Source organism: Gavia stellata, chromosome 4 (assembly GCF_030936135.1).
Source record: "Gavia stellata isolate bGavSte3 chromosome 4, bGavSte3.hap2, whole genome shotgun sequence".
Taxonomy (NCBI): Eukaryota; Metazoa; Chordata; class Aves; order Gaviiformes; family Gaviidae; genus Gavia; species Gavia stellata.
In genome coordinates this window covers 73,442,208-73,467,336 of record NC_082597.1, presented here as the reverse complement: position 1 = coordinate 73,467,336, position 25,129 = coordinate 73,442,208, and the positions used below count along the sequence as shown (strand labels likewise).

Genomic DNA, 25,129 nt, shown 5'->3' with positions numbered 1-25,129 from the left:
TTATTTTTTCTCCTTCTAATTTTAATGCCAAGATACTAGTCTCCAATACAGTTACTATTAAAATTAACAAATTTACATTGATGCCAGTGGCAGAGGGGAGGGCTCAATAGAACATGCAGAGCAGAACTAAATGTCCTTTTTATGGCGTGGAAGGACAGACATAGTAAATAAAGACCATGGAGACAGGTATCTGTCAGTCAAACATCGAGGTCTTCATAGTTCTGTCTCCCACAGTGGTCAGTACCAAATGCTTTTGAAGAAGACCAAAAAGCTGTATTAGAGACAAACTAGCTTGCCCTCAGAAACTCCCTTTTCTTTGCTTACTGGTTGTATGCTGCTGACAGCATTCAGTGTTTGATGAGAAATAGCTAGCTGTTAATTGTTGATATTCACATGTCAAATTTTCTTGATTAAAATAAAGTTTATAGGCTTGTAGCTTTTGTCGGAATCCAGTTTTGTTGGAATCCAGTTTGTATTTATTTAAGGAAGATGCTCAAATATCTTAGGAGGAATCTGATTGTTTGCAAATATGGGACAAAAATGTTTCTTTTTTTCTTTTGTCTTTTTCAACACTGTATTAGGAACATTGGACAGACTCAGAAACAGACACCAGGATCAATTAAAAAAGGCAACATGAAAGAAGCTGAGAAGCCACATGCAGGGGACAATTTCAGCTGCATTTCCAAGCTGAAGGTACAGAAATATTTTAGGAATTTTTTATGAACACACAACTGTAATTGCTTGCACTTACAGTGGTTTGGTAAAAGTTACAATCTAGGCTAAATGAATGAATAATCCTTATCCTTAATGCCTTAACCAAGGTCAAGCAAGTTTGTATGCAATCATGTGTTGCTTTTTATGTCCCTGAACTTTACACTCTGTGATGTCCTGGAGGTATGGTTGATTGCTCCTTTGGAGCTCCACCTCTGAATCTGTGTAATCCCCCTAGTCTGACATGTTTACCATTTCTTCTTAAACCTGTGAAATGAGCCTTACTGATTGTGACATGGCAGTAAAAATTGGCTGTTGATGTATCCTAGACTATTCAAGTTGTCAAGAAGTTCTATAAAAGGTTGCAAAATAGCTTGTTTTTAATAGTAATTCAAAGCCCAAATACATTACTTATGCGTTTTAGCATTTGCAACAGATGTATTTAAAAATATTATTGATTTTATTTCATAAATAATGTTTATTAAGAACCCTAAAGATAAAAGGGTTTGAATACTACTGTGTATATTCATGTTTATTTTTTTTGCTATCAATTGGTACTATATTCTTGTAAAAAAGACACACTATTTACTACTTCTGTTTGAAATTACTTGTTCTGGGCTTATGACCTCTACTGAGGTGGGAGAGCAGATACTCGATCAAGTAATTCGATGAAAGAAAACGATCTTAGTTCTGCAGGTAATTTATCATTCAGATGAGCAAAGGGTGCGAAGGTCTTTGCACCCTGGTCTGGCTGCAGACGTTATACAGTCCTGCAGATGGCAATCTTGCAGCAGACACACGGTGGGAGAGGCTGTGCTGTGCCTGTCTTGGCTGGGGAAATGGGCCTTAAGGTTTCTGAAGACAGTCTTGGTCAATGGGAGCAGGTGAGGAACAAAATCTTTCTTCATTTTTTTGGTTTAGTGAAGCCATAACTGTGGACAAGGGTAGATGACGGGGTTTGAACTTGTATTTACACACATATCAGTGGATCAGGACTGTTCAATTGTTTTATCTGGAAGCACATCTTTGATGGGGAAAATAACCACAGAATATTCCTAAATATATAACTTTGAATTCTTTATGCATTGTCCTCTTTCCTTCCTAGGTATTTCTGCTGGCATTATCACTTGCATTTGTTGGTAAAACGATGTCTGGTGCTTACATGAACAGCATGTACACACAGATAGAGAAACAATTTAATATTCCGGCTTCTTTAGTGGGGATCATTAATGGAAGCTTTGAAATTGGTAATCACTCATTTTAATATTTCTTATTCTTTGAAAATATATTATGTTGGCTGAGCATGTATTAGTGACCCTCATGTCTACAGCAATCTCTCGATTGCTGTGTGTGACAATAGTGACCAAATCTATCCTACCGTTTCAGCTGGTGCTTACGTATCTACTGTCTTGGAAACTAACAGGGCAACTTAAAAGAGGAAGTTTAGGATTAAAAGCTGGTTCAGCTAATTTCTGCACTATCTTAAGATATGACAGGGTAACTAACAAAAGAGAACTACTTAATGAGCTTTTTATTGAATCAACTAACAAACCAGAAAGATTTTATAAACTTTGTTTGAATTTAAGGTCAGTTCTTTTAATCAGTGACCTCAAAGTTGGTTGGAGCGGATTGTCTTCTTATTCTATCCCAGTAATATTTCAAGATTTTGTACCTGTACAACTGTAAAGAAAGTTTCCAGTTCTACTGTTAGTGACCCTTACCTTGCGTATCAGTGAGTTTTATTGCCCAGTGATAGGCTTATGTCAAGCCAAACAAAAGGCTTGATAGCTTCAAACCTATCTAAACAGAGATCCTTAGAGGATGTGTTTTATACCCTTAAAATCACAATGTGGATCTTTATTATCCACGGCTCAGCTGAGGAAATTGTCTGCACAGGCTCATATACACTGTTGGGGCGGGGAGACAAGGCTCCTTCCCCTGCTTCTCCTGGTCTCTTATATCTGCATGTGCAAGAAGAAGAAACTTGGCAACACCGTGCTGCTACCTGCAAAGCAGTCTGATGGGGCAGCTCAAAGTTGTGATAGAGAAGGAGTAGCCAGAATATATTCTCCCTTTTGATAAGGAGGAGACTAAGAAATGTGAAATGGCCAAGATTAATGAAGTAGTATGTAAAAGTCTTATTATTTTAAATAAATTATTCTCTCATATGTACTTTTCTACAACAAGTTGTGGCATTCCTATCTCCAAGGATGTAAAATAACTGTGAATAATCATATTAATATTTGAAATGATTAAGGGTCAGTGTATATGGCAGACTTAAGGAACTTATTAGGACAGTGTAAGTGTACATCTTTAAGTGTCATTCAAACTACTGGTTCAATACAGTCTGTCTAGCAATCATACACAAAAAAGATGTTATCTTCTTTCAGAGCATGACGCTCATCACTCAGAGACACGGTTTTGTTCTTGTGACAAAAAGATCACAAAATCAGTAGGTGTATGATTACTAAATTGTTATTTTTATGGGACCTGAGTCATAACATGAAGCTTGATTCTTTTCTTAGTTGCATAGCAATAAATGAAGAGTACAGAAAATCAACTAATTCTGAAGTGAAAGCGGAGAAGAGAATGAAGATTTTTAGCCCATATTTATTTTTAAATGGTACTCAGTACAAAAATCTGTAATTTTTTATTCCTCTTAAACTATTACTGAAATTAATTTATTATTCCTTTTTTCCCTGTATGTCATCTTGTGTTTATTATATTCAGTACAAAACCACCTGGACATATACTTTTGTATTTTCCCACATGCTACAAAATAGAGTATCCTAGGAGAATAACTTCCTAAAACGGCTATTATTCTGCAGCACCTGGGCCTGGTGTCTATGTAAAGTAGTAGGAAATGTCTTCTTCACATCAGTGCAGTCAAAAATCTCTTTCACCATGATCTCTTCTCCATTCTGCCTTCTATTCTCATGTCCTTTCCATGTGGTGCAACTCTCCCAGAAAAAGATCACAGATAGGAGGGAATTACTGCATCATTTAAGCAGTTCCCTGTCTAGTTACAGTTTTTACAGGACAGGAAGTAACAGAGTTGAGCTAACAAGGTATACTCAAATTTCTGTTGCACTTTAAAAGACATAAGGATGCCTTGGTTTGTAAATAAGGACCAGGTTCTTTTTGCAGGCAACTTGCTGCTGATAGCATTTGTGAGTTACTTTGGAGCAAAGCTTCACAGACCCAGAATAATTGCTTTGGGCTGCACAATTCTGTCATTTGGATGTCTTTTGATATCACTTCCTCATTTCCTATTTGGAAGGTGAGTATTTTGCTTAGCTTACAGCAGCTTCTGTGATCCTTACTTGCCTTAATCCATAACTTCTCCCACTGAAAAGGTATTGTTTATTGGGAGAGACATCGCTGAGCATGGGTACAATATGATAATTGTAGAGAAGCTTGTTTTCGTTTGCTTCTGAGATGGCTTCAAAAGTCAGTCATCGCTTCCTGAGGAGAGTCACCCCTCTGCTGGGCACCCTCCCTTGCCCTTGCCTTGCCTTCATCCTTGTGCTACCTCTTGTGTGGACTCTCTGAAGAAACAGCAGCCTGTGATACTGTCACATTACACTACTAGCTCTTATCTGCTTGGATGGGCAATACAAGATGATTTTTAAAGATGTCTTTGGTCTGGAGCCTGAATGACAGATCATACATAATCTCTGTGTTGGCAAGGCCTTTACAGACCATAATGATTCCTTAACCACTTTTTCACTATTTTTGCTTGGCTTAACGAAATAATCATTTAGGCTTGTCTGTATTTTAATCAGTGAGATATCTTTTGCGAAAAGAAGATCCTCTAATCGTGTTATGTCCAATGTGGTATGGCTCTGACAGCTTTGGTGGCACCCTCTGCTTAGGGTGTAAATTGGATTAGAATGTAAGAACAGTAGGAGAGAAGATGATAAGAGGGATTCCCTTAGGGTGTTTCATCAACTTCTCCTGAAGCATCTGTTACAAGATTATGTTAGAGGCTAGATAAGTCTGGATAAAACACTGTATTGATTCCCTGCTACAGTTCCTTTGTTCCTAGCCTGATTTGTTACTGAGGCTCAGTTAAGATTTGATCACAGAATCACTAAGGTTGGAAAAGACCTTTAAGATCATCAAGTCCAACCATCAACCCAACATCACCATGCCCACTAAACCACATCCCGAAGTGCCACATCTACTAGCAATAGAACAAGAGGAAATGGCCTCAAGTTGCGCCAGGGGAGGTTTAGACTGGATATTAGGAAAAATTTCTTCACTGGAAGGATTGTCAGACACTGTAACAGGCTGCCTAGGGACGTGGAGCAGTCACCATCACTGGCGGTGTTCAAAAAACATGTAGATGTGGGTTTTCTTCTTCCTCTAGTTACACACTCTTCTTATAGGTAGCTTCATTACTGAAGTACAGATTTATGAGGTGGTTCTGATGTATTTCTTCTTAACCTATACATGATGTCCTTTGATTCAAACAGGTATCATATTGAAAGCAGTATTTCACCACGGGAGAATTTTTCAGTCATGCCTCTGTGCCTTGTTAATCAAAGCTTGTTCTCTTTACCTACAGAGGAACCATCAGCAGGTATGACTCTTCCCATGTCTACTAATGCTTTTTCCTCAATTTTTGTAATATTTAAGTAAATATGGTTTTAGTTTTATTAGCAATTATTTCAGGTCCTGCTTTTGACCAGGCATAAAATCTATGGAAAAAGGAAATTTCCTAGCCTTCTTGTTTCTTTAGTCTGTGACTCCAGAGCTGTAGCTTTTCTTCATGCAGTTTTCACAGTATCTAAACAGCTCGGTTAACATCCCTGTCAGTCCACTTTGGGGAAATATAACACATGGTTGTTTTCACAAATGTTCCTCTTTTTGACTTGAAATACTGTGAGGAGGTGGGAAATGTATTTGGACAATGGGTAAAAGGCATCAGGATGCTTTTTCGTTGTACCACACAAGAAATAAAAGAATGAGAAATAGAGATAGGGCAAAAAAGTAGATCCCACTTCTTTTAGAGAAAAGAGAACATAGTTTAAACTAGGCTGAAACTCATCTGGGAGACTGAAACCTATATACACACTAGCAATATGCATATAAAGTAACTACTATGAAGTCAAAAGGCTCTGAAGTAACTATTAAATGATCACACACAAAATCCTCACACTGAAGATGGGATTAATCTCCTGAGTCTTTAGCTACCTCAAAGGGAAGCATTTAGTCTGAACCATCTCTTTAGTCTCCCTTGATATTTGGTCAAAGGAGACCACAGAGCTCTTGCAGAGCGTGTCCCTTGCTCTTTACTTTAGGGTGGGTCAGATTACCTCCTGGATGTGCCTACTGACTGTTGGAAACTTAGATGATTGGTGGATGGGAAAAGTTAGGTGAGATGAATCCCACAGTTCATTGCTATATTTTGTGATGGTGTTCCATCAATGTGTACTAAAAATTGATCACAGTGCTGTAATATTATAAGTACACAGTGACATCAAACCATAGTGTTGTACTGTAGTTTTCTGTGTCTCCATTTATTAATGGCTGTGGCTTCCAAACTTTCCAAGACTGCATGTCACTTAAGGCATTAATTTTTCCATCTTCACAATGAAAAGTTGAGAAAAGTGTATACTTAACAGCACTTGGTATTAATCTTTCATTTGAATATTTCAGATACTGTTTTTCTTCATTTTATAAATGCAGAAACTAAAGTATAGATAGGTAAAACATTTTCTTCTAAATTATACAGCCATTCAATGTACACACTAGAACCCATAGGTCCTCAAGCCTATGACTACACTTGGGTAAGGTGATTGTTTCTCTATTAGTTTATGGACAAGCAAAACTGTGACATTCATACATATGAGTACATCTCCTGTGTGATGCAGAAACTGGTTTGAATTTTACCACATCTGCATGTGGATTGCTTCACCCATGTTTGCTGACAGCGATCTGACATTGATCCGGGAGATCCAGGCTTGATCTCTGAACAGTAATGCTTTCATTTAGAAAGTTATCCGTTGCTGCTAACAAAGCTGTTTTTTATTTGTTAACAAATTGGCATTGAGAAGTCTCAGCATGACAAAGTGGGCCATGAAGAACAGTGGAATCTGAAGCAGACTGTATGGGATGAAGAAATCCAAGATCAGGGAGAGAAAGAAAATATTAAAGGTCATAATAGTTCCTGGTATAACTGTCCTGATGTGGGACAAACAGGATTGTGCTGCAGCACAGTATTGTTTTGTTGACTTATATAGGAGGATGGATGTTAATAAATGAGAGCTAGATCCCCAGATAGATTAAGCAGGCTAGCCAGATATATTCTTATGGATCTTGATTTTGATCGAGAGTTGTATAAAGTTCACAGTGAGTCAGAAACATCCTCAGAGCAGTGCCCAGACGGGCAGACTGTGGGCTATGTTCCAGTGGGTGCCTGCTCAGTGAAACACTGACCTTCTGAGTTGCACAGGTATGATGGAGGTAGAAAACCTTTCTGTAACATTTGGTGATATGCGCCAATTATGGTAGAATTTGTATATTATTTGCCAAATCAGAATTTGTATTGTCCTCAAGATGTCCCAAATCTGAAATTGAATACCTGAACAGATAGCATCAGGACAGAAGAAATTTCTGGATAGGGAGGTCATTGATGTGCCAGGCAAAAATCTGTAGTGCTAGAACAGACCTTTGAGGTAGGAGTCTAAGCTGGGGTTTCCAGGTGGTAACGACTGTTGTATAAAGTGCCAGTTGAAGTTACCAGCAAACAGCCAATGACTTAAACACAGACCAATTTACTCTCCATGTGCTTTTCTAGGGGCTTATTAGGGGCTTATGAACATTAGTAAACCAGAAGCTAGCAGTCTGAATCAAGGCAAAGAAGCTGGAAAGCTCAGAAATCTCATTCCATGCAAAGGTAGAACACCACCATGTCTTCTGCACTGGCATGGCTTTCTTGGAAGCAAATGGTGGCACCTCACTGTGAAATCAGGAAGTCTTCTGGTTTATTTTAGACAATGTTCTAATAATCAAATGACAATGTATGGGCTTTATGCAACAGTTACCCAAATAACTGCAAAAGACTCCTGAATTTCAGAGAGATGTCATACTGTTCTTGCTAACCCATTCTTCCAGACTGTCCAGGTCTCTCTGCTCTCCCTCCTGATGTGTCCACCTCATCACCCAGTTTGGTGTCATCAGCAAAGTCAGTGAGAGTGCTTTCAGTCCCATCATCCAGATCATTTGTGAAGATGTTGAATAGCGTGGGGACCAGTATTGGTCCCTGGGGGACTCCACTTGTGACAAGTTGCCAGCCTGAGTAAAAGCCATTGATAACCACCCTCTGAGTGTGGCCTATGAGTCAATTTCCCACCCATCGTGCAGACTGTCCCTCCAGTCTGTACCTTGCCAGTTTGTCTAGGAGGAGGCTATCGGAAACAGTGGCAAACACTTTGCTAAAGTGCAGGTAGACAACACCCACTGCCCTCCCCATGTCAACAGAAAGTATTATTTTGTTGTAGAGGTGATCAGGTTAGTCAGGCATGATTTTTCATCCCTTCATCACTGATGTTCAGGCACTGTCTTCTCTCCATTGACATGAAAATGACAGTTTTGCTAAGGGAAATGAGTAGGTTATGCAGTGGTTGGACTGCCAGGTGGTTCAAAAAGGTATTGGAGAAGGATGGGATTTAAACTCTACTCCAGCAAGTGCAACAGCTTCTTCCAGTTCTGGAACCTTTCAAGTATTGTGATTACTTATTTCCCTGTTTTATAGGACAGACCTACCCATCAAAGTTTAAGCTGTTAGTCAATTCTTTGTCTTCATCTCTAGAATTTAATTAATAGTTGGAATTAAAACATTAATTCTAGCTTCTTATTTTATTCACAGAATGTGAAAAAGAGCCTGGATCCTTGCTGTGGATATTTGTGATGGTTGGAAACATCGTACGGGGAATGGGTGAAACTCCCATCATGCCTTTAGGCATTTCATATTTGGAGGATTTTGCCAAAGCAGAGAATTCACCTTTCTACCTGGGTAAATCTACCCTCTTGTGATAACTCCCCTCCTCCAAACAAACACACACATAAACAAAAGCAAAAGAGAGGGCTATTATGACTCCCTTCAGTCCAATAAAGGAAGAGACAAGAAAGACATTACTGCCTTATCAAAATAATAATACTGTAGAACTTGTAATTTAACTAGAGATGAACTTGTTGAAATAAGGCCATTTTTAGGCACAAATGTCTATTCAGTAGAGCTGTCCTAAACATATACAACAATTCCAAGAAAATAATTATGTCTGGGTTCTAATTTAGTATGTTTTCTCCTTTTTCTACTTTAGGATGTCTACATACAGCAACTGTAATTGGCCCCTTCCTTGGTTTCTTGTTGGCATCATTCTGTGCGGAACTGTTTGTAGATCTGGGATCAGTAGATGCAGGTAATGGATGAATCTAAAAAATCTTACATATAAATCAGTAGGCATGATGATGTATTTATCAACACTAAAAGATGTTTCTTTGCTAATATGAGGTGTCTTCATTTTATCTGAGTTTGCTGATGTTTCTTTCAGAATGGAAAAATCTGTGTATAACATTCAATTCAATAAAAGGCCTGAATTCACACATACACAAATGAATCTGCATATAAATTATTTGATGAACAATTGTGTCATCTGGCTTAACATAGGAAAGGGCTACAATTGATTTAACACAAAACACTGAAATTTGCCAGAAAACTAGCAACATTAGAAAAGAAAACTGGAGGTTATTCTTCTTCATCAGCCTCCTTTTAAGAATCTTTAAAATGCTTTTAATATATCACATGCTGGAGATGACTAGGAAAACACACAATAACAGCAAAGAATGTCTCTGAACTAATGTAAGATGTGTGGTTTAGTTTTGTTTGGTTTTTTTTTATAGAGGACATAACTATAACGGCTACTGATGCCCGCTGGGTTGGAGCATGGTGGCTGGGCATTTTGATTTGTGCATCACTGAATCTTCTCGCAGGAATACCTTTTTGGTTTTTGCCCAAGTCACTTGTGAAGGAAGGAGAAACCAATGAAGAGAAACCTGAGGAGATGAGTAAAAAAAGTGTAGTACTATTTCAAGAAAATGATAAAAATGAATCCAAACAGACCATGTATGAAATTGCTAAAGGCAAGTTATATTGTATTTTATTTCCTTCTTAATTGAGTCCTTAAGGTGTGAACTATGTCTGTGTATTTTTGTAAGTAAAGATGGGTCCAAGGTATGAAATGCAGACTCTGCTTTTCATCTCTCTGTAGTACAAAGGATTTGCACAGGGATTTAGAATGGCTCCTTGCAAAGGATGAAAGCTAATTTCGTAGATCCAGGACCTGCATTTCAGGTGTATGTAAATCTGGAGCTTTTCTTCCTGGTAGAGGATTAATGCACTGAAATCTGGTTAAGAATATTACACCTCAGTGAGCTGTGGACAAGTTGCAGATATTAGTTGCTTGTACCCCACATTCACTGTGCAGAAAAACAGAAAACCAGCACAAGTCTTGTGCATTTCTTGAGTCCAACTTAAACCCATAAAAGGGAATTAACAGGTGCTTAAGTGTCTCATAAACATTTAATGGCTGTTGAACAAGGCTGTCTGACTTCCTTACATTTATTCAGATTACAGTTGGCAACATTCACATCTGTGGTCTTTCAGATCTATATATCTGTAGGAAGCTATTTTTTTCCTTCCATTTTTTGTGCTAGTTAGAAAAGTAAGTGAATAAAATATGCCAAAGGCTATGATCTTCAGAGTAGTCTCATGATCCTGTATACCCAACTCAGGGCCCCTTAACAGGATCTTCATTTTCAGAAAGTGAGTGCCAAGTGCCAGCTACCTCTCCATGGTGTTTCAAGCTGAGTCCTGCAAATTCACCATACTCAGAGTGAGTATGAGTGTCTGATACTGCAAATTCATTTTGATAAACACAGCATCTTTCTCTGCTGCCATGTAGCCTTAAATGAATCCATGAATAAAGCACTGCTCTGGTGAGGAAAGGTTCCTAGACTGTAGGTCCTAGTACTCCAGAGTCCCTTCAGAGCTTATGTTTTCATCATCATTCCCTCCTTGAGTTGGTGTGAATGGCCACTGTCCCTGAATATCCTGAATTAAGAATCTTTTCATTCCACAGAATGGTTGAGGTTGGAAGGGACCTCTGGAGGTCACCTGGTCCAACCCCTGCTCAAGCAGGGCCACTTAGAGCCAGATGACCAGGGTGTGTTCAGACAGTTTTTTAATATCCCCAAGGATTTCAAGTTGAAAATTGAAGTATTTACAGTTAAAATTAATCTCTTCCTCAGAAAACTGCATGGCATATATAAAGAATACAGCCTATTTATAGTATTTCAGATATTTGACTCATTTTTGCAAGTCTTGCATACAGATCCTCTACTAGTAAGATAATTGACTACCTCTGAAAGATGTATATCCTTCCTAAGTGCTGCCCATTTTCAGTGAAGCATGGTCATTGTTTTACAGATGCTTATGTTCTGCAGAGTTTCTTGACAATAGCTCAGCAGACTAATTAATAGAGAACATTAGACAAAGAGGAATTGTGGCTTTTTTTTTATGGTTCAGATCCCGACTTAATAGGCATTACGCAGAGAAAAGACGTGTGTAAATTAGTTTCCCAGATGCTTACTTGGCTGAAGACTGATGGATCCAGACTTTGAGAGTACGGTGGGAATAACTGAGGTCACCTCCCTTTTCAGGTCTCTTCTGCCTCATCACTGACAGTAGCAATAACCAAAATCAGTGATCAGGTCTCTGGGGGCAGGTTGTCACAGCTATCTAGTGCGTTTGCACCCCTTCCCCCTCGTACTCCCTTTGCATGCCAGGTGCATGAAAGGGGTTTTGGTGAATGCTCTGAGGGCATGGGATGGGAGAAAAAGGAATAGGAATGGTGGGGGAGTAGCTGCTGCTGCAGATATGTAGGTGAAAAGTTCAGTCACTATACAGCTAAAAAGATTCAGGGAACTTCTACGATAAGATTATTGCTATGTTTTTTTATAAGCAGCAGCATGCATTAGTGTGCATGTGTGTGTGTGGTTATCTTCCTGTAGAAGAGCCATGTTGGGCTCTTGCTTAGCCTGGGCTAAACAAGTAATCTTTGGCCTGTGGTGTCTGGCAAAGCACAAGAATTAGCCGGATCCAGTTAAGGACCATTTCTGTCTCCCTCTTCCCCCCTCAGCCACACTGAGTAATGGGTGATTCATTTCATAAAGCACCACACTAACTCATTACATTATTTCATTCCAGATTTCATCCCGTTCCTCAAGGCTCTGTTTCACAACCCAGTTTATATGTTATTTATATGCGTAACTGTGTTACAGTTCAGTGCTTTCAATGGCATGATATCCTTCATGCCCAAATATTTGGAACAGCAGTTTGGAAAATCTGCATCAGATGCCATCTTTTTAATTGGTATGTTTGCATTTTGCTTTGGTGTGTTCTACCAAGTAGTGATGTCTCCATGCAAATTCTCTCTATTTTTATATATATATATTCATGTGTACATGTATACATATATATGCTAAGGTCAAATGCTTCTAGAAATGAGAGATTCCACACTACAAAGCATTTCTAAATAATCATGCATTTTCTGCTAAGCATCTCCTGATTTCTGTGCAGAATTTAATAATCTACTTCCCATCTTTTGAATTGGCCCAGGAAGTTCAGCTGATGTAAAACTTGCACCACTGAGCTCAAAGACAATATGCTAATTTGCATCAAGAGAGCATGGGCCCTATTATCCTGATTTAAAAGTATACTATAAAGTAGAGGGTAGATTTCATGTTCATGAAAATGACATCACTAGAACTCTTAAGTCAGATGGGTTGAACCTATGCACAGCTAAAATTGCCAGTGATCTTCAACACTTTCCATCATCTCCACTCCTCAGATATTGGTCTTGGGCCTTCTGAAAGCCTCAGATCCTCTTTCATATGTAGAACTTAGTGGAAGGAAAGCACTGACAAAATAGCTGGGTTTTTTGTCTCTTCTTCATCAGCTTGTCTCTTTTTATGAGTGAGGACAAGAAGGTGTCATGCATTGGGGAATGGTAGTGGAAAGTAGTTGTAGCACAAAGCAAATATCCTGAAACTCTAGAAGCCTTTCTGTGGTTCCACTTTATCATGTCTTCAATTCTCAGTTGCCTTGTTTAACTGCAGTGACTTAATTAGACTAGAATTTATGTAATTATTATAGAAGAAACATCTTAAAATACATCTAGCCATACTTCTGTTCCTTAACTCAGTGCTCATCTTTCACAGCGGCTGCACCATTTTCTTTAAAACCTGCCACACAGAAATATCCCAGACCTTGAGTATTGCTGTTGCCCTCTGTTACCAGTGTTTTGAAGATATGCATCCAAAGCTATTGCACATCTTATCTGTGTTGCACTGCTGGGTTGTTTTTCAGACAGCTAATTCCCAAATGACTTTCCTTCAGTCTTTGCTTCATTAAAGTATCAAACAGCAAAGAAGCGTGAGACCATGTTCAGTAATCTCATATCAAAACTGAAAGTCTGTTCCTCCTTTCTGTGATGCTCAGTGTGCACCAAGATATGATCCACTAGCTTATCTTCTTGTTGAGTTTCTCTCTCAGCTAGGGAGGCTGTATCAAAACCCTGCTTTTTTTTTTTTTTTTTTTTTTTTTTGGTGTTGGAACTAGATTGCAACTCTAGATTGCAATTTTCGATGAATCATTTCAGTCTTACCCTCTAGCTCACTCTCCAAGCAGTTCCCAACTGCTGTTGACTTTGGCAGATGTTTTGGGTGTGCAAGGAAACTAGTATAGATGCATTTCTGACTGTAGTTAAATTATTCAGTCACAGGCACTGTATGAGTGTTTGCCAAATACAGTTTTCCCTTATGAGTAGCTTTGACGGTCTCCTTCTTCATTTTAACATGGAAGTTTCACTTGTTTAAATAGGTGTTTACAACTTACCAGTTATATGCGTTGGGTATTTTTTTGGAGGCTTATTCATGAAGAAATTCAAGATAAATATCTATCAGGCTGCGAACATAGCATTTTGGGTATCTTTATTGGAATACCTTCTCTACTTTGCTGCCTATTGGACTGTCTGTGATACTTCACCAGTTGCTGGCCTAACAGTTTCCTATGAAGGGTATGTTCTTTAAGACACAAGAGGACTTAAATCTTAAGACACTGGAATGATTTTTCTTGTCAACAATCAGCCAGGGGCTCCATAGTTTTGCAACATTTTAGTTTCATGATCTAAGTTCTCAAGGCTTTTTACCTGCATGAGACAATAGGTCTATCTTCTGTTATCCCTTTTTTAAACAATGAAGTGTATTAAAAATGATACCCACATAATATGGACATGCGATTCTTTTATTAATATAATTACACATTCAAGTCATGTAACTGCAGGTAAAAATAAGAAGTTGTTGATCAAATTAGGCATACGTGAATGCAATTTCAGAATGACAGAGGGACAAACCCCTTTCTTTATCTTACACTGGTTTACTGGAATTTGATTGCTATTGAGTTATCAGTGGATATTTTATCTGCAGTTTCTTGATTTGAAGCCCGCCATTAATCATTGGGAGTGTTTTGTGTCTGTAAAATGCACATGTAGGTATATGTAATGCTTATAGACAATCAGGAACGTACATGCCATAGAAGAGAAAAATGCTGTAGGGTATAAATACCTGTCTATGAATTGATAATATTAATATAATGTAATGTAATTTAACATCCTATAGAAAGATAGAAAGGCATGACTCCAGGATAGGAGCATGTAGGATTGTGTCCTGGATCAACACTTGAGCTAGAATAGAATCTTAACCATTAGAAAGGGTTACTGTAGGTATTTCATTACTGAAATATTTATTCATCTTCTAAATGTATTTCAGAATAGAGCAAGTTTCATATGCAGAAAATACTCTACTTGCTGGCTGCAACAGGGATTGTGATTGCCCACTTAAAATATGGGACCCTGTCTGTGGGAACAATGGAATCACATATGTGTCACCTTGTCTTGCTGGGTGTAAAGCTGCAAGAGGAACTGGAAAAAGTGTGGTAAAGCATGCATTTTATTATGCTGCAACTATGAAATATAGTAGGTGGGAAATATCCATACATGTACATTTACTTGGATATATAAGGTGATAGAGTTGGACAAATCCATTGAGTGGCAACAGAAATTCCAAACTGAGTATGAAAATCAGTTTAAGTTTAATTTAAAGAATATAATGAAGAAGCCTCCTTTTCTTCTAATAATTGAAGGAATCTTCAGTGTTCAAAATGGAGTGAGAAATTATTCCCAAGGTATTGCCAGTTGGAAACCTGAGTGCACAAGAACATTTCAGCCAAAATGAAATTCTATAGCATGGTCTTAATAATCTCTTTTACTCTGTAGATTTAAACAAGTAACCAGAACTTTTATAGAACTTTTATTATCTTAATTAACAATACATTTTCCGTTAAAATAATTAGACTGAAAACAAAGAAAAATAATAAGTTCAATAAAAACCCAAATCATACAGATTTTAGAAAGCCTCTGTACTTTACAAATGTTTTAGAGAAGTATTAGATGATAGTAAGGGACAGACACTGATGCCCTTGCTTACCTTGGCTGACATTTGAGAGCCCTTATTCTGGCAATAGTCTCAATGATTTCCGTAGAAGCAAGTGTTTGAGTGAGAATATTGCAACCCAGCCTCAATCAAACATCTCTGGTTTCTTCTCTTCTGGCATATGAAAGACACGCACACTAGCTTATGGAAAAGAGGGTCAGATCTATTGGCACTGGAAGGACCACATAACCAGGCTGCGCTGGGAAATATGAGGGTTCTCTTGATCATGGCCTCCTTGAGGAAGCATAGTCCCAGCTGCATAAGAGGACCATAGCTCCCTCCCGCTCTCTAACCCCATACGCCACATGTAGATGATGGTTGGACCTGTGCCTGGCAGAGTGGGAGGGAGGCCGCAGTGCAGTGCTGCACATGTGTAACATACTCAGGTGCAGGAGAGAGTGAGCTAAGTGCCAACTGTGCGAGTTTCACACTCAGTGTGTGAGTTTTGACAAGTCTGTGGGATTAAAATACTCTTTTGACAGGTATTTGAAAACTGCACCTGTGTTGCAGCCTCGGTGTTTTCATCTCAAAACGTCTCTGCAGTTCTGGGCCAGTGTGATGGAGAAGAAAACTGTGACAAGATGCTTCATTATTTTTTAATATTGTCATTAGTCTGCAGCTTCATTTTTTCCTTAGCAGCCATGCCTGGGTACATGGTCTTAATAAGGTACAGTAAAATGTCCTTATCTTAAGAAACCTACTGGACTTCTTATTCTGAGGTCAAACACCCCCAGGAATTAAAAGTGTGTTAGTCTGTGTATGGAGGGAGGAAGAATAGAAAGATCTTATGTCATTTCTGTGCTGTGTTAAGGTTTAGTGTCATGTCAGCCTTATAACCTGTTGCTGCTTCTGACTATCAGCTGTATCCTGAATTAATGTAGGACCGTTGAGTTAGTGCACTGAGATATAGAGAGCTGTGTGATACCCATGTGTTTATTGATCACATCAACATGATGTTGATTAAGGCACAACTATCTTGCGCTTTGCGCTGACCTCAGTCCAAGTGGATGATACCGGGACAATAGCTTTTCCTTTTGTGATTTGGCAGTCTTAGTTAAGGAACCTCAGTAAATGTCACCTAATGAGGATAATGAACTCTTTCAACCAGTGTTCTATTAGAATGCTTTGGGTCTAATGTGATGAAAAGTTCGATTTAAAAAAAACAGAGGTAAACATGTCTTATTAATGTCACCTCTACTAATTGGTGTACAATGTAATTATCATACAGGTCTCTAAAGCCTGAAGAAAAGTCATTTGGAGTGGGTATCCATGGACTAGCTTCAAGAGTATTTGGTAAGAAAAGCTCTAACACACTTCAGAAGCACAGTTAGGTCTGATCTAGAGTTAGATAAGGATCACATCAGGGCTATGGGCATGGCACAGGAGCGTACTTCTATGGAGGGCCTTTGATCAGGAAGAATTCGGGGTTTTTTTACAGAACTAGGCAGCATGACAAATTAGAACAGCTTCAGTCTGCATTTATTTATACTGGATAATAGGCTCACTACATCTGCTGTTCATCTGTAAGCCATTTTACATTCCTTTGCTCTTCTTATATATTTATTGAACACAACACTCACTAATGAGAGAAAATGTTGAGTTTTGAATAGGAATCACAGTCCATATTGTAGCATGTATATATTGTTAAACAGGCAACAGGAAAGAAAATCTTTGGTTGAGGGTAGGTGGATAAGGAAGAAGAGATAACATAAGAAATACAGAGAACATGGTTCATGCTGCAAGAGGACAGGACAGATAGTGTAGGTGAGAAACAGCATAGGTTCTATAGTGTATCTGCTAATCAGAAAAAATACGCTATCCACAAAAATGTTGCTAATATCCTTTTTAGCTGGAATTCCATCTCCCATTTATTTTGGAGCTTTGATAGATACCACTTGCTTGAAGTGGGGTACTATGACTTGTGGTGGAGAAGGAGCATGTAGGATGTATGACATTGTCACATACAGGTATATTTTCCACTTTATTTTAATTTCTCCTTCTTATTGTATTATTACATGCATAGAGATATGATTGTACACTCTTTATCTTTTCCTAATAGACAAACGGCTCCTGTTTTAGAGGTTTGACACAACGCTTTTCTTTGGCATTGGCTTTATTTGTCAAGTGCAACCTTTGCCACAGGCCTTGGAACACCCTTTGAACAGAAATGTTTTGGTGCCACAATTACATTCACTAATGGCCTTTCATGAGAACAGACATTAAAACACTGAATGCTGATTAAAAAAATTAAAAGCAGTAAGCCTTTGTGGGAAAAATGTCAGATGTTTAATGGCTGACTATGCAATATATTTGAACAAAAAATGGTTGAAATAGTATTTGAATTAAAATATACAAGACATTTATAGTGAGAATATAGTTACCCAAGTCGGAAATTGGCCCAGTGTACTATGCTTCATGCTTTTGTAGTCCTTCAAGGAGCACTGTGGGTATTTTGAAGAAAAGTCTTGTTGAACTAGTGGCCACAGACTGATTCCTTTCCTTTTAATACTGTGTTGAGGTTGATTTGGAAGAAGAATGCTAGCTCATGAATGCCCGGAAGTTTTACTCGGGTGGTCTGAGCTGCCCTTTTCAGGGCTCGCTCCTTCCCCTGCGGATAAAGCCATAAGGGTACCTTCACTGGCTAAATTAGTTGCCTGAAGTTGGGTGATGTAAATAGCCATTTCGCTGACACTGACATACCCTCCATTCTCATATTGATTCTCTTCTGAGAGATCCAAAATGATCAGGGCACAGGCTTTAGAGTGGCTGGGCAATTGTTGCAAAACAATGTATGCTGGATAGTTTTACTATTTTTTCATGAATGATATATTTAATGAAGCTTGTCCTTTATTTCAGGTGGCTCTATCTTGGTCTGCCAGCAATGTTACGTGGAGCGTCCTATATCCCAAGTGCACTAATTCTCTTTATTTTAAAGAAGAAACTTAAATCTGAAAGCCAAGCCTTATCACATGCACCAGTAGAAATGCAGGATAAAGTACAAGAAGCATTGAAATAGCATTTCAAAACAGGACATATTGTGAAAAATCTTGCAGTGTAAATTTTGGATATATCCTTGTGAAAGATTTCATACTTTAACTAGTGAACACTTGGTCAGAGATTAATAGAATTACACATAGTTGTATCCTAATTATATTATAGAAGTATCACTTCATAAACAGAAGTTACAGGAAAAATGTGTTTGGTGGAAAAGAACAAGGAATACAAATATGAAAACTTATGAAATGACAGGTTTGAGCTGTCTGAGCAAAGGACTATGAAGCAGAAACGTGTGTTTTCAGTCCTGGTTTCACTGAAGATAGTGACAGTTTTGCAACTGACTCACTCCAGTGATGCCAGATTTCATCCTGGAATTCTCCAATGGCTTCTGTCACGGCCTCTCTCATAGACTGTAGACAGGATTTGTAGCTTCTTTGGGCCTGAATTTTCCACAAATTTATTTAATTACACTGTTAGTCCTTTCAGGCAGGGACTATTTGTTATTCTGCATAGTGTAGACGGTCAATATATTGGGAACCTGGTTTATGACACAGCCTGGGTGCTGTGGTAATAATAACAAATAAAAAAATAAAAGCTTAAGTTTCTAAAAATTACAGCCTTATGGTGATGTTTTAAGGTTTACATAGAGCATGGACAAGGAATAGTTATCAGGATTTGTTACTTCAGTTGCATTCACTTTAGAGGGGAATAATTCATACATTAAGTGTGATAGAATGATACTTGTGAGTATTTTGCCCATCATATTGCTGTCTGCTAAATCCTATACCTTGTCATGTCTGGTCAAATTATTTTTTGAATGGTACATAACTATAGTCGTCCATGTGCTCTTCCTGGTCTTTGTCCAACTTTTATTTCTTTCAGATGTGATGCTACAAGGAATGTAGAATCTATTTGGGGTTCACTGACAGTGAGCTGTTGCCCTAGGATGTCTTAAATATCTCAGGAAAAGACCCTGAATGTCTCAGGAAAAGACCCTGAATGTCTCAGGAAAAAAACATACAGAAAACCCTGCTGATAAGGGTATGTGTCATACCAGGTGTATCTTTGTTTGAATATAGTGCATCCATGTTCAGCTTCTAGATTGGAACTCCTCCTATTTAGGTCTGTCTGTAGGTGGCCATGCAATAACTTTTCAAGCCCTTTTATTATAGCTATTGGAAAGAAAGAAGGAAACCCTCCTGATTATTATTCCCTACTGCATAAGGCATGGAGGGAGCTTCTGGAACTTTACCATACACCAATGCTCCAGCACTCGCAAGTGTTTCCTACCCATTTAATCTCTATGACACAAACTTCCATTTTATCCATCTGGGACCTTCTGCAGCCACAGAAAAATGGGAAGGATATTTCCCCAAAGTAGTTATGTTAGTTAAATTACATTCTGTTTTACTTTGAAGTGTCTTATGTGTATGCGCTTGGAATTGGTTCCTGCCCTCATGGAATCAATGACAAAAGATCCATTTCTTCCCACAGAGCAGGAACTCAGCTCCAGAATTTGAAATTTCTTCAAATACAGGAGGTCCTTACAATTAAGTCTTTTGAAAAGATATGTCACAGCCCCTTCCTCCTTTTGCATCGGATGATACAGCTGAACAGGTGTAATGTGAGGAAGAGGAATAGACGAAAAGACAAGCGTGATGCTGCCTGTAACAGAGCACAGCAGAGCGCAGTTCTCTATCGAGCCACAGGTCTTCCAGAATTTTCATGAACATTTGAAGCACAGCTGATTTTCAGCATTGTTCTTGCTACCATGGGGCACTTACTGAAAGCCATTATTCTTCCTTGTAGGTATTACATTCCTCCAAAGCTAGAGTTAAAAATCTTTTGCAGGCATTTAGTCACAGTTCGGTGCAAAGGTTACCTGGGAAATGCGAAAAGTTACAGTGCACCGAAGTTTCACAGCTGTAGGAAACAAAAGGGCTTAACAAAGGTAGCGCCTAACAAAGTAGGCAAATCTGTGCCATTTAAATGGACCACTGCCAAAGAGTCAGGCCTAGTTACCTTACTGTGTTTTGAAATGGAAGGAAGCAGATAGGAAAGTTTCCAAGTTTTAAATTTAGCATTTTAGTAGACACATTAACTTTCTTTTTAATTGTTCCAGTTCATCTGCTTGAGAATATAGCAGGCCACCTTCACCAGACGCTTTGAAGTCAATAGCCTGCTACTCAGTCTGCTTATCAACTTAAGACAGTGCTGGCTGGAGAGCTGGTTGGGTGATGGCACAGTAGAGAGGCTTCTTGGCATAAGCCTACGGTGGGAATATTACTTCTCCAGAGCAAAATGAGGAAATGGAGAGTGCAGGTCATTCCAAAGTAATTGTCATAAAACCTTTATGATACGCCATGTCTGGTACAACAGACATTCCTAGGATTAGGTTGGGAGGTTAGAAAAATACTCTTGGAGCTATTCCTCCAAATGTAAAGCCAAACTTTAGACTTGATCCTTCCAAGTTTTGAGCATGCTGACCTTGATTCAGCAAAGCATTTAAGCGTGTGCTTAACTTAAAAATTAGTGGTCTTATCAATGTTTATTGTTTAAGTAGGTGACGTTGGACATTTCAAGACTGAGCCCCAAACTGACACTGTTGTGACACTCATTTGAAGAGAGGCTACTTGCTGTGGGTTACAGTAGGTTCTCAGATGATATTCACTGTGCTTGAAAGTTTGGGCTGATCCTGGTCTGATGTTTCAAGCACTGAGACCTGCATCAGCACTGTGGGTAGCACAAGCCACAAATGGGAATAATGCCAATAGAAGTAACAGTAGGTGTAAAGTTTTTTATAAAGCAGTAGCATATGAATATTTGAGTTAAGTCCAATATCAAATTAATAAAAATGGGTGGTAAGTTTATTTTCTGAGAGCAGAGCAGATGGCTTTCACAGTACAATCAACCACGTTTCTTTGTCACTGAAGTTTCAACTCAGTAAAGGGTGTCCGTGAGTTGAATTTTGATCCTTAAACCTACCAAGTGGAATGCTAGGTGCTGGTGCCTGGATACAGATGCTGCCAGACACTGAGAAACAAACACTTGATGGTTTTTCTGGCAATGTATGTGACCAGTGCAACCATCCTGGAGATATTTTAAAGACAATGGTATACAAACTGTGCACACATGTATTTATCTAGCATTTTGTACTCAATGCCTTTTATAATGATCCCTGATGTTCCATTGGGTTTGTTTTACCATGATCAGGTGCTGAGCTGTCATTGTCAAAGAAATAACAACAAAGTCTTTAGTATCTTACTGAAAAATAGCAATGCTTTTTAAAAAGCACATCTCTGTGCATGTGCAGGCTATGGGTTTTTTTTCTATTCACATTATTTTCTCTGTATCAACTTTTAATTTCATCAGCTACTTTATTGCCAAGTCTTTTGGTATTTTACAAGTAATTTTTAACAGTTTTATACATATCCTAAAAAATTCTGTGTCTTGTATAAACTTCATTGTCTCCCTGCTGCTTCTAACTTTTAAGAATTGAAACCTATTCTTGATGCACAATTAAAAATTTCTGATTATGCATATTGTTCAAGCTATGATTTTCCTCCCATTTGGGAGGAAAAAATGTTACCTGGCAGGTTGATTTTAATTAGTGGGCATAAGGGAGGTGTGGTAACCAAAGCTGTATTATTACACAACAGTTTGGCTGAAGGTATGACTGTCTGATTTATGATATGAATGCTGGCTTTGTGTTTGTGATACAAACACACTACGTTAACATGTATAGCTTCTGAATACATCAGCATTACAGTTTTGGGCAAGTATTATTGGCAGTTCAAGTTCACTTTCAGTCATTTCAATTACAGTGAACCGTAGGCTGTTTCTGTCTGTTTTCTGTCTATCTCAAGTTGAGTTTTAGTAGGTAACTCCTTCCTACAGACTCTTCTCATCCAAGCAAGCCTCTTAGTACCAGGAGCTAATTCAGCCTGTGGATGTGGAGTGAGGAACACCCTGAGCATACCTGGGATGGGAATTGGCATGCAAAAAAGCCAAATCACTTTTTAGTTTATTTAAGTTTGGTCATGCGACAAAACCTGGATATATCCAGCAACAAGTTCTTGGCTACTGCTGCTTTTTTTACAGAATTGTTGTTAGTCTTTTCCTTTCTTAAAAAGGCATAAAGTGCTCCCAGTTATGTTGGTTGGGATTTTGAACTTTCATTGTTTAGGGTTTTCTCCGAGAATGTGAAAAATTACTAGGTAATTGCCCTTCTCTTGCTTTATTCAGGGAGTCAAGGGCACAGATTTCTTAAATCACAGGAGACTTAAATCACAGGACAAAAAGTAGTAGATCCCTTTAGAAGGTGAAATCTTAGGTATCGCAGTGCCTAACGTCCCTTCAAGATGAGCCCGTTTGGTAGCTCCATGCCAGAAGCTTGATATATGCCTGTTTATTTCCACAGAGGTGCTTAGGGGATAAAACCGCTGTTAGTTCAGGGCAGACTTGCATGTGACTAGAGGTGGCAGCTTGCCAGATCCTCATAGCCTGTGCAGTTTTTGAGGAAGGTCCCCACGTGGAGGGCAGAAAGCCCATTACAGGTGGGAAATGGTGGTGTACAAGAAAAAGTTCATTACAAAGGTTTTGCTTTTATAAAAGGCCTTGACCCCCTGTGTTTGTGTAAAGGCTGCCCAGCTTTATAATGTTATCATTTTAATGGTTCCAAAACAGGCTTTGAAAAGACCAAACTTCTCATTTGAGGTTAATGGCACACAAACTTGTCCAGTTCATGCTGTACCTTTCTTTGCTGTTACTATTGTTCCAAGGCAGCTCTCTGGAAGGCCAGAGTGCAGGCAACTGCATGCTGTCTGGCAAACGATTTTTTCTTTCTTCTGTAGGTAGCAAACCAGTCTCAGGACAACTTTCTGGTATAAAGACAGAATCATCTATAAAAAAATCTTACATTTCTGCAGAAATTTCCAGAATTTAACAATATTTCCAAGAGAGCATGATCCCTGCTTTATTTTTCTTTTTTTTTTCATTCTGTAGTTTTCTACTTCATACTGCATTATAACTCTGAACTCTGTTCTCCCTGGTGAATCTGAATAATAGGATAGCAGCATTTGCAACATTGCTGCTGCTTCGTGACTTACTTCCACTTACGACCAGGAGCTTGCAGGACTATTCCTATAAAATGTGTGTGTGTGTATATATATATATATATATATATGCACGCACACAGACATGCAGACAGATGACTTATATTGTTTATGCACTCATTTATTTATCAGACATTACAATTTAATAGGCAGAGTCTACTAAGGGACTTCTCTTTTCATTTTAATTCTTTTTATGTAGGAGTCTGGCTTCTGAAATCCTGTCTTGGGTGCTAGAGAAGTTATTTCTGAGTTCAAATATACCAAACACAAAACTATTCATTGTTTCCAACTTTTGCTGTTAATTTATCTTGCTATGTTTTCAGGTCAGACAAGGCCTGAACAATAAAGGTTGGATATAGTTATGAACTTTCCTCACAATCAGAGACCTTTAGGTCCAGTTTAACTTTTTCCTCTATTAATTAGCAAAGGCAGTGGTATGTAGAGAAGAGCTTAGTTTTCTCCAAATCTTATTTCTATATGAACATTGTGAACTTGCTACTACATCCCTCCATGGAAGCAGACAGTGATGTTGTTAAAAAAAAATTATGACTTAGTAAATGTCTGGAGAGATGAAGAGTGTGGTAGGTGTGGGAGAGCTGTTTTGCTTCAATACTATGGGCTGATAAATCCCAAAGAAATCCGTATCACACAGACACCCTTCTGTCATATATATATTTAGGTGGCTTTAATACTGAGGGTGGGTTATTGCAATCATTCAGTGTAGCTGGTGTAATCGGTGCCTTCCCCCCCCCCCCCCCCCCCCTTTTCTGATATGTGTGTTTTCACAGTGTATGTAATACCGAGTAAAGAGGACTCTATACCAGGCTGCAGTTCAGTCAGTCTTCCAGATGCAGAGATGACTAATAGGTAATTACTCTGCAAAATTCAAAGGCCTGAATGCCGCAAAATAACAGCTGAACCATCAAGGCTCATTTGCATGTTTGTTATCACAAACTCACTAAAAAATATCTTCTTTAAGTAAAGCGACAGGACGAGAAAGCACCAAGATTAAGGTTAGTCTGTATATGCCTTTAGTGTAAAAAATGACACAGGCAGGAGAAGAGGTACCAGGAGGGTCTGTTTAGCCTGTGTTTGCATGGAAAGGGATCCAGATAACTCCAGGATGCACAGTGATCCTTACTTAGCTTTTGTGTACTATAGGATGACAGGCAGAAGATGGGAGTTGCTGTGGGAATCAGACTTTAGGCGGTCAGGCAACAGCCAAGGATTAATACCTGTGCATAACATTTAGTAAGTGCAATGTATGTTGGAATAATCCCATAATCCAGACAACTCCTTGGAAACAAATGTTGCATCAGCCTAGAGTATCGTTTAAGTTATAATAATGTGCTTGGCAACCTTTTTCTTTTTTCTTTTGATTTTATAACCGAGTATGTACCTCTGTCCCTCACTAGAGGCTTTGCCAGATGCCAGTGTATCCTGCAGCGCGATGAGTTCTCAGTCTCCTCGGATTTGCAGCACCAGTGGGATCCTTGCATAGCTCCAGTGCAGCCTGGGCTTTGCTTGAGAAAAAAACCCTAGTTCCCAAGGGTTTTGGCCTGGCAAGTAACTCTCTGTGATAAAAGAGTGTTGCCTGTGGTAACTAGAAAGGGAGGGCAATAAGCAGGGGGTGCTGCAGCTGATGTCGCTGGCATTGCCATAGCGGCAGGGGGAAAAGCATCCGGTGC

The 25,129-nt window shown here is 38.8% G+C and overlaps 1 protein-coding gene across 1 annotated transcript; it reads left to right on the top strand.

Moving 5' to 3' along the window:
- The first annotated feature begins 600 nt into the window (after window positions 1–600).
- On the top strand, window positions 601–18,346 carry LOC104263120 (solute carrier organic anion transporter family member 1A2). Its single transcript, XM_009819713.2, has 14 exons — window positions 601–693; window positions 1,817–1,958; window positions 3,859–3,991; window positions 5,190–5,296; window positions 8,588–8,734; window positions 9,042–9,140; window positions 9,622–9,861; window positions 11,987–12,151; window positions 13,661–13,856; window positions 14,608–14,773; window positions 15,813–15,997; window positions 16,559–16,623; window positions 17,180–17,297; window positions 18,187–18,346. The coding sequence occupies exons 1-14, from the start codon at window positions 634–636 to the stop codon at window positions 18,344–18,346; spliced, it is 1,983 nt and encodes a 660-aa protein (XP_009818015.2). The 5' UTR covers window positions 601–633.
- Window positions 18,347–25,129: the final 6,783 nt, after the last annotated feature.

Coding starts and splice junctions, on each gene's coding strand:
- LOC104263120 (XM_009819713.2), top strand. CDS start 634: ATGAAAGAAGCTGAGAAGCCACATGCAGGGGACAATTTCAGCTGCATT. Junction 1,959..3,858: donor TAATGGAAGCTTTGAAATTG/GTAATCACTCAT, acceptor TTCTTTTTGCAG/GCAACTTGCTGCTGATAGCA. Junction 3,992..5,189: donor CCTCATTTCCTATTTGGAAG/GTGAGTATTTTG, acceptor TGATTCAAACAG/GTATCATATTGAAAGCAGTA.